Genomic DNA, 17323 nt, shown 5'->3' on the forward strand with positions numbered 1-17323 from the left:
AGGGAAAGGCTGGGGAGCTTGTTCCCTGCTCAGCTTCATAATCATAGAGCTGGGTGGGGAACAGGCTTCAGTTGCAGTGCTGGTGCTGGGAGAAAAGGATCTCTCAGCCCAAGCCCTGTGGTCATGGAGCTTGGCCTGGGAACTGTGCCAGTCAGGGTCAAGTCCCAGACCCACTGGGTGATTGAGGCATGGGGCTTGGAAAGTGCTGCAGGAGTGGGGCAGGTCCCAGCCCTCTGCCCTGATCTGCTGGTGGGGCAGTTAGCACCCTGGCTGGGTGGGGATTCTTGCTATTAGCTGCCCCACCAGCAGATTGGAGTAGTGGGCTGGGACCTGCCCCTTCACTGCAGCTCTTTCCAGGTCCCCTGCCTGGTCAGGAAGCTGGGGCTGGGAGCTCCCTGCTGCTGGGGAAGGGGGACATTGTCCCCTCCACCCCTGGCAGCAGGCAGCCCTGGCCAGGAGACAGCTATCTCCTGTCCCTGTGCTCCCTACCAGTCCCTGGTGACAGCAGGGGCCCATTGCAGGGCCTCAGGAAGTAGAAGCAGTTTGCTGCTATTAGCAGCAAATCTGCTCCTGCTTCCCTACATGTGTTGATGCCTCACGAGTAAATTGCTCCCAGATGGAATGCACGTGTAGACACACCCATTATCTTACAGAGTTCCTGTTACCAAAAGCATTATTTCTATTGTGTCTACAAGCCTTTAATGTAAACCCTTATTTTCTACCTTTCCATTTACAGATGGTATTATGTTTTTTCCTACAGGGGACAGGATAATGTCATGGGAGTTAAATATTGCTTTAGAAAAAATGATCATGTGGTTATTATTATGCCATATCTGGAACATGAATCCTTTTTGGTGAGTCTCAGTCTTCTTTTTATTTGAACAGTAAAACTTAATTATGAACAGTTGCATAATTGTAGGATTCAAATTAATCTTTCAGGACATTTTGAATACATTGTCTTTTGAAGAAGTACGAGAATATATGTTTAATCTGTTTAAAGCATTGAGACGTATTCATCACTTTGGTATTGTTCACCGTGACGTCAAGCCCAGTAACTTCCTTTACAACAGGCGGCTGAAAGAGTAAGTCTGCCCAGATGACTATTGAGCTCTCATTTGGGAATGCATGCCTTGGCAGAACATAGTAAATTAAGTTCTTGGGGTTTTTTCCCTTCTAGCTGTACAACATGTGCATAAACACGAAAGCTAAATGTATATAACTTTTCTTATTTAGTGTTTAGGGATTTCATTAGGGTGGAGGAGAAGAAATAATATAGTAAGGTTGAAAGAAATGGTCTGGATTCAAGTGGCAAAAATTGTTCTTTAAAAAAAATAACTGAATTTAAGATCACTGAATAAAACTGTAAAGTTGTTGCATGCTGTAGGGTGAAATTAATCTCAATAAAATCATTATGTTCTTGAATATTGCTAATATTAACCTTTATATTTTTGCACTGTATAGATTTTCAGTGCACTTATTGACTTGTTTGCATTTTGCATCATTCATAGCATGTGCATAGTAACAAAATTGTGCTTGAGCTTTCTCTCTTGTACTAAACTGATTTTTTTTTTTTTTTTTTTCCCAAACAAAGCCAGGTTGTTTTATTTTGTCTGCAAGTAAATCAAATTAAAGCTGTGCTAATGTTGTACTTTCCATACTTGTGAGGTACTGAGGTAGAAAAACACAATAGCTGCCTTGCCTTTATTAGAAGTATCTTAGCAGCGTGATGCCTTGGTGAGTATTTCCTAACTCTCCACATAGTGTACACCCTGTAGAAGGGATGCTGCTAATTCTCAGAAGATAAGTGCCTACTGTATTGCTCATTTACTCTACCAAAAGGCATTTTAGACCAGCATTCTTTAATTTCTAAAGAGTGGCATGTTCTCTGAAGTTGTGATTCAACTATAGCAATTAAGTAACAAAATGATGGCCCAGAATTATTCATCCTTGGCAAATAATAAGCTTTTCTTGGTGAGTGCTTCTACAAAAGTTCATTGCAAATTAGTCAGTCTGTTTAAAAAAAAAAAAAAATTTTTTTAAATCTCGTAGTTCTAATGGTTGCAAAAAACTTCTGTCAAATGTGAACTGAGTCTAAACTAATGCAGTCCTACCTTCTGAAGTGTGCAGCCAGCTCCAGTGATGATGATGAGTTTTGCCCAGATTCAGCGTTCTGAAAATGGAGAAGTTGTGTCAGTCTTCACTGCTTTTTGGTACCCTGCAGACAGCAATGAAATCTATAAGGATCAAGTCAGATTAAACTCCACTGGTGCCTTGGGTAGTTCTGAGCTATGAAGGTGGGAGATACTGGTGTTGGCTAAGGAAAAGGACCCAGAAGTGAGGTTGATGGGAGGAATTGTAAACACTTGCTTGGGAGAGAAGGTGATGGGGAGAAAGTATATATAAATTTCAGGGGGAGGAGTACGTAAAAAAGGCAAAGACACTGAGAAAAGCTGAGGGAAAGTTTACCACAAACAACAGAAGATGGAAGAGGTGCAAGGTTAGCAGTAAACTGTACTGGCTGAATAGTATTCACTGAATCCTAATCGGCTCTCACTGGTGTTTATCAAATAATCTAGAAATATTTTTTCTTGTATTTGGTCAGCACTGACTATGAGGTTTATTTTTATTAAATGTGTGTAGTATTATCCTGTCTTCCTATGCTGTATGGAGAGAGGTAATTAGCCATGTTAGAATGAATTAGGCAGAGAGCAGGATGGAGGTGTACCTTCAAGACTAACTGTATCAGAGATGCATACATTTTAATGAACAACAACTCCCTTTGCCAGATGGTAATTCTCTGATTCAGTTAGTCCAGTGATTCTCAACCTCATTAGAATCAAGACACCGTTTGGAACATGGTAGCTCTTAGATTTCATTTGTTTCTTGGTTATAGGAAAAAAACAGTAATTCTTCTGTTGCAAAGAACTCAGTGTGTTTTTGACACTATGGATTCCTATTTAAAATTATTGGGTTTATCTTGTGAGTCACAGGTAGGTGTTTGCACACTTGGTATTGCATAGCACCCTTAAAGGGGCCTTGATGCACTCCAGAGTGCCATAGTACCCTATTTGAGAACCACTGAGTTGTTTATTAGGTGGACCTTAAGCGTGTCTTATGCTGCATGGGTTGAATGGGGATATAAACCTTTTCCTTAGAACAGAAGGTAAACTGTTTTGTGTTGGGTTTTTTTTGTAAAGACTGAGTAAGCTTTTATTTATTTTGTTTTTTAAATTTATTCCTTCTAGGTATGCCCTGGTAGATTTTGGTTTGGCACAAGGAACCCCTGAGACAAAAATAGAGCTCCTCAAAACTGTCCAGTCTGAAGGCCAGCAGGGAAGTTGCTCACAAAATACACCCCATATAAAGATAGGAAGTGGGGTTTCTGTCAATATCACATCACCTAAACAGATAGCTCAACAGTCAGCCTCAAAATCATCAGATAAATGGTCCGGCTCACTTTCACAAATACAGATTAAACAAGGAAGAGAAGGAAAGGTTCTGAGTCTCTTTCATTTATATTGCTGTATAAGTTTTATTTTTAATGTACTACTTTCTCCAACAGGGGGAGATGTAATACTAGAACAGAACTTAACAGTTTTCAGTTCAAAATCTTCATGTAATGTGTGTGCACTTACACAATAGTTTAATATGTTGCATAAAAATTATACTTTTCACAAAAATTGAGCTACTTTCTCTACAGCAACCCTAGCTTTGTACATTACTGCACATCATTCAATGTCTCTTGCATCTAGGCTTGACATCAGTGGGTTTTCATGTAACATTGCATGCTGTGCACACCCAAAGAGGGTTTATTTAACATTTTAGTAACAGGCATCGTAGCATCATTCCCAGTCCCAGAAGAGTTTTTAGTCTGTTTTAGTTATATACCAGAATACAACTATTATACAAATGACCTTCAGGGCTGTCTTGGGGTACTTGTGAGAAATGATTTATTTTGTAAGTATGTTTACTGTTGTCTAGACTAAGTTTTCTTCAACTACAGTAAACTGATCCCTAAAAATGACTTGCATGCAGCTGCTTTTATTTTTAAGAGTGTGAAATGACATTAAAACTGACAGATTACAGCCCTGCAGTGTGTAAGATAGAATCCTTATTGTCCTTTTTGTTGGTATTATAGGAAGGGTCTGTGCACCATTCTATCCAGCGTTCTGTTTTTGGAGAGAGAAATTTCAATATTAATAGCTCTACACACCAGGAGAGCCCCACAGTGAAAGTAAGCAACACAGACCATTATTAAAACAATCAATTAAATATTTTGGTAGTTTAAATTATTTCAACACGTTTAACCCTAGAAACTCCTAACTGCTACATTCTATTACTTGTAGCATTAGAGATTACTGAACAGGATAGTAATTTTAGGAGAAATAAATACCTGTTAAATTGTACCCTAACCGTGTTTGTTCAGAAGTTGTTACTGTTATGATGCATCTGTCTCCCTAACTGATCTTATTTATGGTAATAGTTAAACATGCATGGGTAAAAAAACAGATTGAGAAATTATGCTAAAAGACTTGTGAAATTTAGTTTAGTTTCTCTAGTTTCACCAACTGCAGCATAAAAAACAAGTCTATTAAACATTTTGCTCTATTGTTTATAAAAATAGGTATAATGTCTAGTGAAAACTAGACATTAGGAAGAAAATTGGGTTTTGACCAATGTTGGTATTTAAACAGTAATAGTTTGAGCTATGAAATGGAATTAGATGTTAGTCTCTTGAAATATTATTTCATATAGTATTTTTCCACTCAAACTTCTGCATAGCTTTCTTTTTTTTAAAGAGGCGTGTTTGTCATTGAACTAATACCATTATCCTGGCAAATGCTTATTTGTTTTTGATACCACAAATTTACATGGTACATATTAATGAATCAGGTTTTTTCCCCCTGCAATGACTACTGATTTCCCAGGAAAATCACCAAATCCAGACGTCTTAAATCTGGCTATGTTTAATAGCCACTGGGATATTAGAAAGATTGGTCATCTGCTAGTACTGGCAACATGTTGCTGTTAATACTTTCGACATCCTTAGTATTTGGTTGCAGATTGGGTGAATGCATAAAGAAAGTTGTATTTAAAAATTTGTCACTTAAAAATGTAACATGCATCTTGCAGCTCATGAAGCAACCAAAGGTGATAGATGTTGCATCTAGAAAGTTAGCAGCAAAGAAGAAGCTAATTTCTACAAAAACAGCAAACAACGGTTTAGCCAGGAAAGGTGCCAGCAGCTGCCCATCTAACCTAACCTGTGACTGTTTTGCAACCGACAGAGTTTGCAGTATTTGCCTTTCAAGGTAATTTGCTTTGATATTGTAAAACTAACTACCGTGTTATCAAAGTTAGGCTATAAATTCAAGGCTTACTAGACAGCTGATTTAGGTAAGGGAAAGACTGCATTAGACTTGTGCATTGTGCAAGCATTAAAACATGCATGTTATTTTTAAGCTTACCCAAAGTTCTAAAGATCTTGTATGGCATTCTCTGCAGTTCTAAACTTCCTATTGCAGATAAATGCTATGTATAATTTAAATATCCCACACTCCAAGTCTCAAAGAAAAAAAAATCACTTGACTCTTTTCTTGCTCTAACACTTGTTGCCTAATAAAACTATAGGCCTATGCCAAACGCATGGGGTACTAGTGTGGAGAGATTCCTACTTTTAGGTATTTTTCTCCTAATTTCTTTGAGGTAAAAGAGCTTCTTAAAAGTTCTCTGCATTCTGAGAACCCTGAAAGACGTTTTTGATAAACCCTGTTCACATTTACAAGGCTTTGTTATCATAAATATACTGGTATATTTATATACCTATGTGTGTACATATAAATATACTGGTATATTTATGTTGTCATAAATATATTGCTAAAGCTATCCCAGCAACCCCTTACCTATTGTAGTTCTTTTACCAGTAAATCACAAACCTGTTTCTTAAAGAGAATATTTTATATCATGAAAAGGATCTCTTTGCAGGCATAAACTGCATCTACACTAAGGCTTTTGTTGGCACAGGTATGTCTGCTAGTAGTATGAAAAAATTCAAACTGAATTTCAAACTCAAAAAATTCAAATGTTGGCAAAAGCTGAAGGTAAAGCAAGCTTAATTTTTTTCCCAGAGACTTTTACTTATTTAAAGGTGGCTTGAAAATGGGGTTTTTGTATGTGTGGTTGTTTATACTTAGTCCTCAAAATTAAATTTAGTACTAAGAGGGGGAGAGAAGTTAAGGTTTTATATTTTTCTTCTAATTAGAGCACATGAAGTCAAGAGCCCTGATTAAGGAAACTAGAGGGATATTCCTCTTATGTTGGCCAAATAACTTGACATTTCACTTCAAATCCATTCACATGTGGTTAAGTTCCACTCAGATGAGCTATTTCTTGATTTTTCTAGCATTTCAAAAGTTCTGTTTTCACAGAGAATGTAGAATAAGGGGTTAAAATTATTCATTCAGAAAATAAAACTGATCACTGTAATGAGGGCAAGAGGTGATGAACTAAAGGTAAAACATTAAATTCCTGTGTCAGTGCCCTTGTTCATAAGAAAAACAAGTTTGCTTACCTGCAGTTTAACCTGAGGAAGGAAAGCATCCACTGTTATTTAAACACACTATAACACCATGCCTTTGGTTAATTTTAATTTTCCAAAGCATCCCTACGTACACACTTTTTAAATGGAAATCATGCTTCATCAAATTACACTGTAAAGTTCATTGTTAAAGTACGCAAGTTTAGGTCTATGTACTGTTATCTCACCCTAGCTACTATGTACACTCAGTGCATTTAACATGAATTGTTTAAAATTTTAATAGAGGGAATGAGAAACTGTTGACATCTAATTAGAGAAGTATGTTTTTAAATGTTTTTAGACATGCTTTGTAGAGAAGTGGTTAGCTGTTTTAGCCTGTAGTATCCATGACATTTTTCTGATCTATGTATTCTGTTATAATGTTTTTTTTTATTATTATACAGGCGTCAGCAAGTTGCCCCTAGGGCAGGTACACCTGGATTCAGAGCACCAGAAGTGTTAACTAAGTGCCCCACTCAAACAACAGGTACTACTTATATGACCAAAATCATAGACTTTTCCATAAAATCAAGTGATATGTACAAATGTGGAAGCCTTTTCTATTTACATGTGGAATTCATTTTATTGTCCCTTCCAACACTGTTGAAATGCTTCTGTTTTTTATTAAATGTTTATTGCTCAGAACAAGCTAGAAATGCTTTCAAATCTTTGAAACTTGAATACATTTTAATTCATTTGAGGTACAGAAAACAATGAGGTTTTTGGGGGTTTTTTTAAATTGAACTTCCTCTGTCTTCCAACTATCAGATTAAAAATCCTGAAATAAATCCATTTTGCAGTTCAGAGGCTCTTGGAAAGATTCTGTCTGTTTGCTTTCAGAATATATATGCTAAACATAATACATGCAGTCCTCAATTTACAAAGTTTCGAATTACAACGTTTTGCACTTGCAATGTTTATAAATTGACACCCTGTTTCAACTTTCTGACGTTTCGACTTTGCGCTTGATCTGATGCCACGCCACACCAGCGAACAAGTTTGCTGCATCATCCATCTCCTGTCTGTCCAAACTTCTTTGGACACTTTCTTTAAGAAAGCAGACAAGACTCCAGAAAAACCTGCAGCCAAGACTCCTGAGAAGACTCCAGCCAACAACACTTCAAAAAGTCCAACCAGGAGCCCTTCAAAAAGTCCAGCCAAGTCACCTCAAAGTCCTTCCAAATCAATATGATTGCTGTTTACAATATAAATACGTTAATGTAGTTATATTACTCATCTATAATTGATCGAGTACAAAATTCTGGGTTATTTTTGGTGAAAATAGGGTATTGGGCCTTGGTTTGGGAACCAATCCCCCGTTTATAATATTGTTTCCTGTGGGAAAATCGGTTCCGAGTTGCAGCATTTCGACTTAAGACATGGTTCTCAGGAACCAATTGTGTTGTAAGTCTGAGGACTGCCTGTATGTTTGCAAACAGATTTGTAAGATGATAAGAAAATGCTGATTATTTGATATTTGCAAACATCTGGAAATCAATGCATATCAGATTACTAGTACTACTGTAATTGATACTTAGTTAATCAAGATGGCTTATAAATAATTTGTCATCCTCTTTCTTCTACCCCAGACTAACCCCCCCACCCTTTTTTACGTTTAGATTTAATATAGTTTTTATTGGTGCTGCATACAGAAAAGTATTTGAAGTTTAGCAAGTCTGAATCAGATTGATAAAAGTATTGATAACCTGATAAAAGTATTGATAACCTAATAAAATGCAAAGTGAAAGATAATTTGAGCACCAATATAAATGCAATGAAAAAGACTGCTTATATGAAAAAAATAAAGACTACTAAGACTACTTATATCTTATTAAAGATGTTACTAAGATATAAGACTGGTGAAAGATAAGAAATGTTAAAAAAAAATCCTCAAATCCGAAACTGCCACTGAGAGAGGTTATAATCTTGAGATTAAAATACAGAATTACAAGTTCTATGCCAACTTGGTCCCAGACTTAGTTTGTGGCCTAAGTGATTTTGGGCAAGACTTTAAGGTAGTCACTTAACTTCCATTGACATCTGTGGGAGTTAAATGCCCAGATATCTTTTGAAGATACTGGCCTTCTTTTGTGGCTATTCTTTCCTACTTGTAAATGAGAGTAATACTTAATTGCCTCTCCCAGGTTTTGTGTTGCTAAATTAAACAGTGATTAATACATATTTTTAAATCCTGTAATGGGAAGGCACTGTCTGTTTGCAGTTGCATCAGTTTAGCTAGTATCTTATTCTTCATTAGAAAGCATTAAACTAGTCCAACAGTTTCAAGTAACTTGGCACTTGATATCTTCTGAAGCAGTGTACTATTAGTATTTTTGGCAAAATAATTAAAGCGGAGATCTTGTCTAATGAAATATACAATAATTGCCAGCTCTTTTGAAAATAATTACTTTTGTCTTCATAGAAAAAAGCCAGAGATATTAAACTTTCTCTATAAAATAGGCTGAGAACTTTTCAACCCCTCCCTCTACCATCCCTCAAAAAGTAAAAAGTAGTGAGCCAAAAAAATATCATGGCAGACAGGTCTTCTCATAACTTTCCTTTAAAGCTGCAAAATTTCCATCCTGCTTTGGCTCCTTACCCAGAGTACTCTTTGTACTCTTTGTAAAACTATTAAAATGATGAGCCATCTCAAAACTGCTTCAATTCTTAAATGGGTTACCTTGTCAAATGATTTCATACTTAGATGTTGTGAGTAACATCTTCACATCTTCAACACAAATCCATTTGAAATTGCCAAACTATCATAGTCACAATTTGAAATTAATCTAGTTTTATGTATAGCCTTTCTTTTTTGTAGGTAAGCTCTGAAATTAGCTGGCCTAATTTTAAGTCATGCCCAAAAGGCTTAGTACTAGGTAGAAATAGATCTGAATGCTGAGAGTGACTTCATGGTTAAAGTTATGTATATAGTTCTGTTTGGTAGATTTAGATTTATAAAAAGAGGCCCCCAGAAGTTATTGGGGATGTTCATATGAGTATCATCATTCTCAAGCTTCAGGATCAAATTCTAAAATTACTCTATACAAAAACATGAGCGTTTTGTTGGAATGAAATAAAAATCAATAGGTAATTCAGGACATTTCTTTTGTTGTCATCTTTTTTGGTAAATTCAGTGTTTGTTAAACTCCAGATGTGAAAGCTGTGGATTGTTGTTTATGACTCGCTTTCAATTGCAGCAATTGACATGTGGTCAGCAGGGATCATATTCCTTTCTTTGCTCAGTGGACGGTCTCCATTTTACAAAGCAAGTGATGATTTAACTGCCTTGGCACAAATTATGACAACTCGTGGATCCAGAGAAACCATTCAGGCTGCTAAAACGTTTGGTACGTAAATTTTAATTGCAGAAAAACTGTATGTTTAGTCTGTTACAAATCATTGTAATAAGTAATACATTTCTGTTTACATGTTTGATTAAAATCACTATATTGGCTAGGGACTTGACTTTTGGTATATCCCCATCTACTAGCATAGAATAAATTTAAGAAAATACTAAGCACTTAAATACTAAACACTGGATATTTTTTGTTTTAAGTTTATAAAGGCTCTCTTCTCCATTTAATCTTTAATTTGAACTTCTATAGTAAGTTTCATTATAAAGAATTCTCATACTGCTTACAAACTGTATCATGTTTTACAGAAGCACATCAGTTTCGTGGGGGGTGGGAAGGCGAACATAGCAACTCTCTAATGACTACTCTTGGAATTTGGTTAGAATGTTTGAGGTAATTTCCTTAATCTTAAATCACTCTGGTCAAAAATTAAGATGTAACCTTATTTTTTAAAGAAGTGTGTATGGGGGGTGGGTATCAGTTAGAATTAGGAAGTGTTTAATTCAACAGAACCTTTTAGAATAAATGTAAGTGTTATCCTGAAATTGTCCATAGCACAAGGAGAAACTGACAACACTCATTTTTATTCTCTAAAATGAGAAATGTAGATTGTGGACACACATAATTAACAATGAAAATAGGTTTTTTTTCCCTCTAGTTCCATTAATCCAAGATAGTGTTGGCAAGATAAAAGAAAAGCAAAATATATTAATTTTGATAGTGAATTTGACCAGAAGTGGTCAGGACTTCAGTTTTAATTATTTTATACTTTTGTGTATACGGTTAAAGAAAAGCTTTTCTAAGCCACTATGGTTCTGAACACTGCCTCCCAGAAAGTCATCAAGATATGTCTTGTTGCCAACACTGGTTTTACGGCATACCCTGCTTCAGCTCATGTTGGAACATATGCAATAGCTTCCCTTCTCAGACCAGAATAGCTGAAATACAGCACACTTCAGCATACTCCTCCATGGTTTTCTATGGGACCAGTAGACCTTATCACTCATTTTAACATAGCATAAAACATGTCATGACTACTAAGTCAGCAAGCAAGATATTAAGCATAGAAGAATTAGTACCACTGAGATGTGTACCACTGACATTAATTTGTAGTTGTATATCAAGTGTAATAAAAAAGTCTTACTGTTTTTCCTCTTAGGTAAATCAATACTGTGTACCAAGGAAGTCCCAGCACAAGATTTAAGAATCCTCTGTGAAAGGTTGAGAGGAACAAATAAATCAACAGGTGATATGCACACCAACCCTTCCTATGAACTTGCTTTGCCAGTTGAGACAGATAAAGTGGAGTTTGGTTCCCAGACATTCAGAAAAGAAATCTACCATCTGAAGGACAGCCATTGTGAAAATGGTGGTGGTATAGACATAAAGATTAGAGAAAAACTAACATACACAAAAGGCTGGGACAGAGTTCCTGATGAGGCTTACAACCTACTTGATAAACTACTAGATCTGAACCCCGCTACAAGAATAACTGCAAAAGAGGCTCTGATGCATCCTTTTTTTAAGGACATGAGACTGTGAGAGTACACCCAATTCTCTTGCCTTGATAGATATTTGCTTTGTATGAAAATATACAGTTGTACAGTAGTAATTTAATTTTACATTCCACCTTTAACACCTACAAATCTTTCAGTGAAATATATGTGCTGACAGATGCTCACTCTTCAGTTTTGAGTTTCTGACGCATACTGATCACTTTACTTGTGTTATAAAAACTGCCAGAGATTACAAAAGGAAGTTTGGCAGCATGGGCAGGTAGGGTTGGATTTGGAACTATTCTCCTAACCCTCTGCTACTTGTTACTGGTTAAGTAAATTTGCTAACCTCTAGCTTCATGAGTGAATTACAGTTGGAGTCCAAGTCTGGTAGAAAAGTGTCACAATACAAAAAAAAAAAACAAAAAAACCCCAAACTGCTGGCAGTCCCAGATGCCAAGGATTAAATATGCATTATAATCAACACACTTTAACCCCTCTCCATTGCTGAAGTGCATTGGTGAAGGAAGTGTAGGAAAGGCTGCATTGCTTGGGGGGCGAGGGGAGCAGGCAAATACTATGTTTATTTTAAAATTCCTGGTAATATTTAAAATTAATGTGTTGCCATCACATTTTAATGTGATGGCAACAAGAGGAATTATTAAATAACTCTAGTTAACACATGCTGGTTACTATTCTGTCCATACACAAGAATCCTTGTTCTGTTCATTTGAGTCTACTCACTTGAGCCTGTTCTTTTCACACTGGAGATCCTAGTTAGATTGTCACTGGTCACAGTCGTCTCTTCAAAACTCTTTAGAGAAGAATTTTGCTTTGTATAAATCGAGGATCAGGTATTGTTTGGTTAGTAGACCCCCAGAAAGGCATGTATTCCAAGAAATGTGTACTCTCTACCTACCATCTGTTTGGGCAGTGGTGAATACTGCAGTTGCCTGCAATGTACAACCTGTATTTTTCTCAAGTGAAACAACAGGAGTAACTATCAGTGTGAATCGGCTACCTCCTTGCTGATTCTGTCATATGCCATTTGCTGAAACATAACTGCTATGAAAAATTATATTTTCATTAAATAAAGGTTTTGTTTTTATTATTATTTCAAAGATTGGTTAGAGGTATTACTTTTAAAGATGCCCAAATATAGATAAGAAAGGGATTTCTTGCAGAAAGCAATATATTATAATGGAATTTTTTGTTCTCCTGTATAAATCCCTTCATGGAAAACACTTTTTTTAGTTGTCTTTACTGTACTAAGGATTGCGATAGTGCAGGGTGTCTTAATCTCAAGCAGATTTCACAACACAACTGGCTCTAGTGCTCTACACAGAAAAATGCCTAAATTCCCTCAACCTAAAAGCAAGCATTCATTATTTCAAATTTGCTAAAGCTGACTTACCTTTTTCTTGGTAAATGTTGCCTTATTTTAAAGGTATTGGTTTTTAGTTTTTATTTCATAAAGTTCAGTGGTTTTAATTTGAGAAGTGAAATAGGAGAAAATATAATTGAAAATATAAAATTAATGGACTCTACAGGTTAAGAGATGTAGTTTGAGGCTACTGCAGGGCAAAATGTTGTGATTGAACCAATGAGTTGTGGAGGCGAAAGTGGGGGAGAGGAAATCCACAGCATTTTGAGCAGCTATAAATGGGGAGAAATGGGACCTTGAGAGAAAAATGTTGCAGTAGTCAAAGTGAGATGACATTATTCTCTCCCTTTTTTAGTATCAGTTTAAACAGTTAATACCAGATTACAGTGCTATGACTGTAGAAATGTCTCTCCTCTACCCTTATAGCAAGGTCACAGAAGTATTAATTTGGCCCCGGCAGTTCCATTCGAGTCAAAACAGAAAAGAAATATGAGGTGTTAATTTTGAAAGCTGGACCTTTTACATGTCAACTTTGAAAGGACACTGTCAATGTCAGTTACTCATGCTAGTTTTGCTATATTAGTTTTCTGATGGAGCACTCCCTTTAGTGGAGTTGTTTGTTTTGTTTTTAATTATTTCTAATAATCATGAATTTTTTTCTGCCCTTTTTATTGAAAAAAGGAAGACTTAAACTATTGCACCAAATATCTTGGGGCATCTCTATGCATACCCCTCCCTGCCACCTCTTAATTTTCAACTTTGCTGCTTATGGGTGTTTCCCTATATTGTGCATTTGTTGTAATCCAAGATAAGCCTCCATTTAACATGGAAGAGAAAAAAGCCCCATCTTGGATTATACTGGTTAGGGGCAGGGTGGGTCAAGATAGAGGGCGAAGGAGTGTACAGTAGGGTAGACTGCGTGATGTATGGCCTGAGGGATGCTCAGAGGGAACTGTACAGTGTGGGGTGACCATGTAGCAGCAAGAGAGCTGCTCTGACTGGCTCTGGCTCCAACTCCAGGTAGTAACTACTACTTGACTGGGGCTAAGGCTAGGGCTGGATCCAAAGTTGCTGCACATAGTAAGTGGTAGCTGTTGGGCAGGAGAGAACCAGGTGGGAGGCACCAGGGGTTAGTGATGTGGGGGGTGGGGAGAGAAGGGGAATTGGTAGTAAGAGTAAGGGACAGGTGCCAGAGGAACAACGGGCATGAGTCAGATCTGCCCCATGTCGCTACTTTCCCTGCCACACCAAGGGGGGAGGGAATAGACATAAGACGACTCTCCAGTCAAATTTATCATTTTCCACATCTAGAATCTACTTGTTTGGGGGTCATCTTGAATTCAAAGTTATCTTAGGTGAATATGGTAACAGGTTACGACTTTTTTTTACGTATTATGAGAGAGTGCAACTGAGCATCACTTTAAAAAAATCAAATTATCCACAAACTGCTACAGAAAAGTTAAAGGCAAATAAGCCCTAATTCAGTTGTAGGAATCTTGGTGCTTGCCTTTAAGAACCCCAGGGCACAAGTATTTTGAGATCAGAAAATATTATTCTCACACTTTGTTATTATTTCACTGCTGATCATTTTAAACCAGGGGTGCTCAAACTCTGGCCTACAGGCCAAATGCATCCTGTGGAGCCATTGCATTTGGCCCAAGGGGCTCTCTATGTGCTGAGAAATATGGCAGTGGGAGAGCAGTGGCCATTAATACCACCACCTTCTCCTGCTCCCAAATCCCCATTTCCCCCTCCTCCCCCCCTCCCTGCGAGATTGGGGCCAGATCATCCCTAGTCCCCTATGTGGTTGGATTGGGGCCATGCCATACCCTCTTCCCCCATGCAGCTGGACTGGGGCCATGCTAAGACCCCCATCCCCCTCTGTAGGACTGAACGGAGCCCTCCTCACGTGCCCCAGGAGCTGGATTGGGGCTACTGCTGGATCCAGCCCATGGAGCAACCAGGCACTGCCCATTCATCTCCCCCCAGGGAAAAAGGTTGAGCACTGGTGTTTTAAACATGCGCGCACATTTATCAGCTCTGGGATTAGGGACAGTGTCTTTTTGTTTTCCCCACTCTACATTTTGGCAATGTGTTACCAGAAGACAGAGTAGACCCTGTTTACATATAATTTATTTGGGCAACTAATTATAAACAGCTCTGCCTACAGAAACTTAACTTTTTTTTGTTCAGGGATGTGGTGGAGCTCCAGTGACAGAAAATTATAGGTTATGAAACTAAACATCACAATTTTAGGCTTATTCTACTCTAAGAAGTTTTACCAGTATGCTATTGGGCTAGATAAGTCAAACTATCCTTTGGTGTGGAAGCAACTCTGCCTATAAAAGCACATGTCATTCAGGGTTGTGGTGGAGCTATACTGGCAGAAAAACTGTTGGCACCTGCTGGGGCCTGTGCATAGTGCATATCTTAGGAGCTGTAGTATTGACAAGTCCTAAATATGACCACTGCAGCAAATAGGAAGCTTTGTCTCAGAACAACAAGCACACAGACAAAATCATCCTCAGCAACCATTATTCCTGGTTCTGGCAGGGAATATGTGGCTCCCCTTTGAGGATCCCTTCCTTTCTTCCTTCTATGGGGCTGACAGCAAAGGAGGTTGTACTCCTGTTGGCTCCCCTAAGACATTAGAGATGCAACATCTGTTCACTGACCCTGAATGTTCTCTGCAGAACATTAATATTTTTTCCACCAGTTTTAAAGATCCCAAACAATGAGGCCAGGGACGGACATTCAAAAAGCCTGAATTGATTCAATCTTCACAAGTTGATCTAACCTGCAAAACTTGAACCAATTTGGAGGAGGACAGACATTCCCTTTTCATTCCAGAAATATAGGCACATGCCTGCAGTGGCTCAGGCTAGAAGCTGCGGGGTGCTAAAGCAGCCCTCCCTTCCCTTCCACAGTGCTGAGTTGAGAGGGGGCGTGGTCAGGCCCCAGCAGGATGCTCTGATTAGGGAGGGGTTCCCTCCCCAGCAGCCCAGCAGGGACTCGATAACAGTGTTTATCACCCCTAACTCAGTGTTTATCAACCCATTAAGAAAACAAAAGCCTTTCTTATTAGTTCAAGCTCTTCTTAAACAACTTTTTCCAAGGAAGGACATTACCAGCTACCTGTTGATTAGCTCCAAAAAGCCCTAAGCTGACTCTGTCCTGCCTCCCACAGCATGGACTGTAGCCAGCATGTGGTGTGTTAGCTAATGCTGAGAGGTGCTTATGTAAGGCAGAGGGGATGGGGGATATCCCTGCTTTAGCAGGGAGTGGTCAGGGGGAGCAGGAGGAAGCCAGACAGACCCTGTTGTACATGCAGTCTCTGCTGGAGCTGCAGACAGGGAGCAGAGGGGAGGGGCCAACCCAGCTCTCTAGGGGAGAGAGAACTGCCTAGCCCAGAGAGCATGCCAGGATGCTGGGGGACTGATTTAACTTAAACCAAGAACGGGTCTTGGACAGATATTGCATAAACCAGTTTGACCCAAATCAGTTAGGTCTGACGCTACATTCAACCAGGTTTATCTCAAACCAGTTTCAGCCATTTCCAAAATGGTTTATGTGCACTGAACATCTGTTCTGTTACAGCTTTAAACCAGTTTCTGATCACTTAAACCAGTTTATATGTAACGTCTGTCCCTAGACTGAAGGTTCCACTGCTGTTCTGGTGCGACTTTTCCAGAACACAGCAAGTCTTTATCAAAAGCTGTTTATTCAGCTTAAATGTTCCTTTTCTTAACTTCATCCTTCTATTGCAAACTATACATGTTTTATGTATCTATTAGGGCTGTGCGAAACAACACTGTTTCGTTTAGACTTCCATTTTGAAGGGACAGTGTTTGGTTTTGCTGTTTTGAAGCACTGTTACGTTTTGTTTCGTAAAAACTGTTTTGACACTGTTTCAATTTTTTGCCCACGGGCTATAACGGGGAATCACGAAAATGCCAATAACCTTGTCATTTCTTGCCTGATTTGGATGAAAATTGCAGGGATGATAGCCCCTGCTGAGGCCATGACGCCTGCCAAGTTTCAGGGAGATAGGGGCAGAAGGTTTTGTGAAACTGCACCTCAAACTGTTCAAAGCAAAACTAATATCACTTGCCAGCAGCAGCAGCCTGTTGTCATCCCAGACACAGATCCAGGGGCTGCACCCCCTGGGAGGAGTCTGGCACAGTCCTGCAGCCCTCTTGAAGGGTGCAGGCCTCCAGATCTGCGTGCCTCTGAAGGCTCATGGCAGAGCCCCCCTGTGCCGCATGGGGGCAGCAGGGATTGCTTCCCCCTGCCCCCCACCTGGCACCCGTGGGGGAGCTGCACTATTGCACAGGTGCAGCATAGCTCAGCAGGGTGCTGTACACTATCCTGGAGCTGGGGCGGCTCCACATGCCAGCCAGAGCTCCTGGTTTGATTCCCCAGTGCTCCTGGGGGGCAGAGGCCCCCAGAGCTGTGTGCCAGGTTTCAGCAGGTTGCCACTGCAGGCTGGGGCCAGCAGCAGCACTGAGTAGCT

At 38.8% G+C, this 17323-nt stretch overlaps 1 protein-coding gene and 1 long non-coding RNA gene across 2 annotated transcripts in view; one reads left to right on the plus strand and one right to left on the minus strand.

The window, feature by feature from the left end:
- Positions 1 to 12538, plus strand: part of CDC7 (cell division cycle 7) — a 25276-nt gene extending 12738 nt beyond the window's left edge. Inside the window, exons 5-12 of the mRNA XM_006021811.3 lie at positions 761 to 854; positions 940 to 1082; positions 3246 to 3495; positions 4139 to 4234; positions 5134 to 5312; positions 6982 to 7064; positions 9775 to 9924; positions 11090 to 12538. Of these exons, the coding sequence (XP_006021873.1) occupies positions 761 to 854; positions 940 to 1082; positions 3246 to 3495; positions 4139 to 4234; positions 5134 to 5312; positions 6982 to 7064; positions 9775 to 9924; positions 11090 to 11472 (1378 nt within the window). The 3' untranslated portion in view covers positions 11473 to 12538. The remainder of the gene's footprint in view (positions 1 to 760; positions 855 to 939; positions 1083 to 3245; positions 3496 to 4138; positions 4235 to 5133; positions 5313 to 6981; positions 7065 to 9774; positions 9925 to 11089) is intronic.
- The window catches only part of LOC112549963, a 42900-nt gene continuing 27138 nt past the window's right edge, over positions 1562 to 17323 (minus strand). Inside the window, exon 2 of the long non-coding RNA XR_003093621.1 lies at positions 1562 to 2215. This is a non-coding gene — a long non-coding RNA (uncharacterized LOC112549963). The remainder of the gene's footprint in view (positions 2216 to 17323) is intronic.

The sequence above is a fragment of the Alligator sinensis genome, unplaced genomic scaffold (genome assembly GCF_000455745.1).
Source record: "Alligator sinensis unplaced genomic scaffold, ASM45574v1 scaffold199_1, whole genome shotgun sequence".
Classification (NCBI taxonomy): domain Eukaryota; kingdom Metazoa; phylum Chordata; order Crocodylia; family Alligatoridae; genus Alligator; species Alligator sinensis.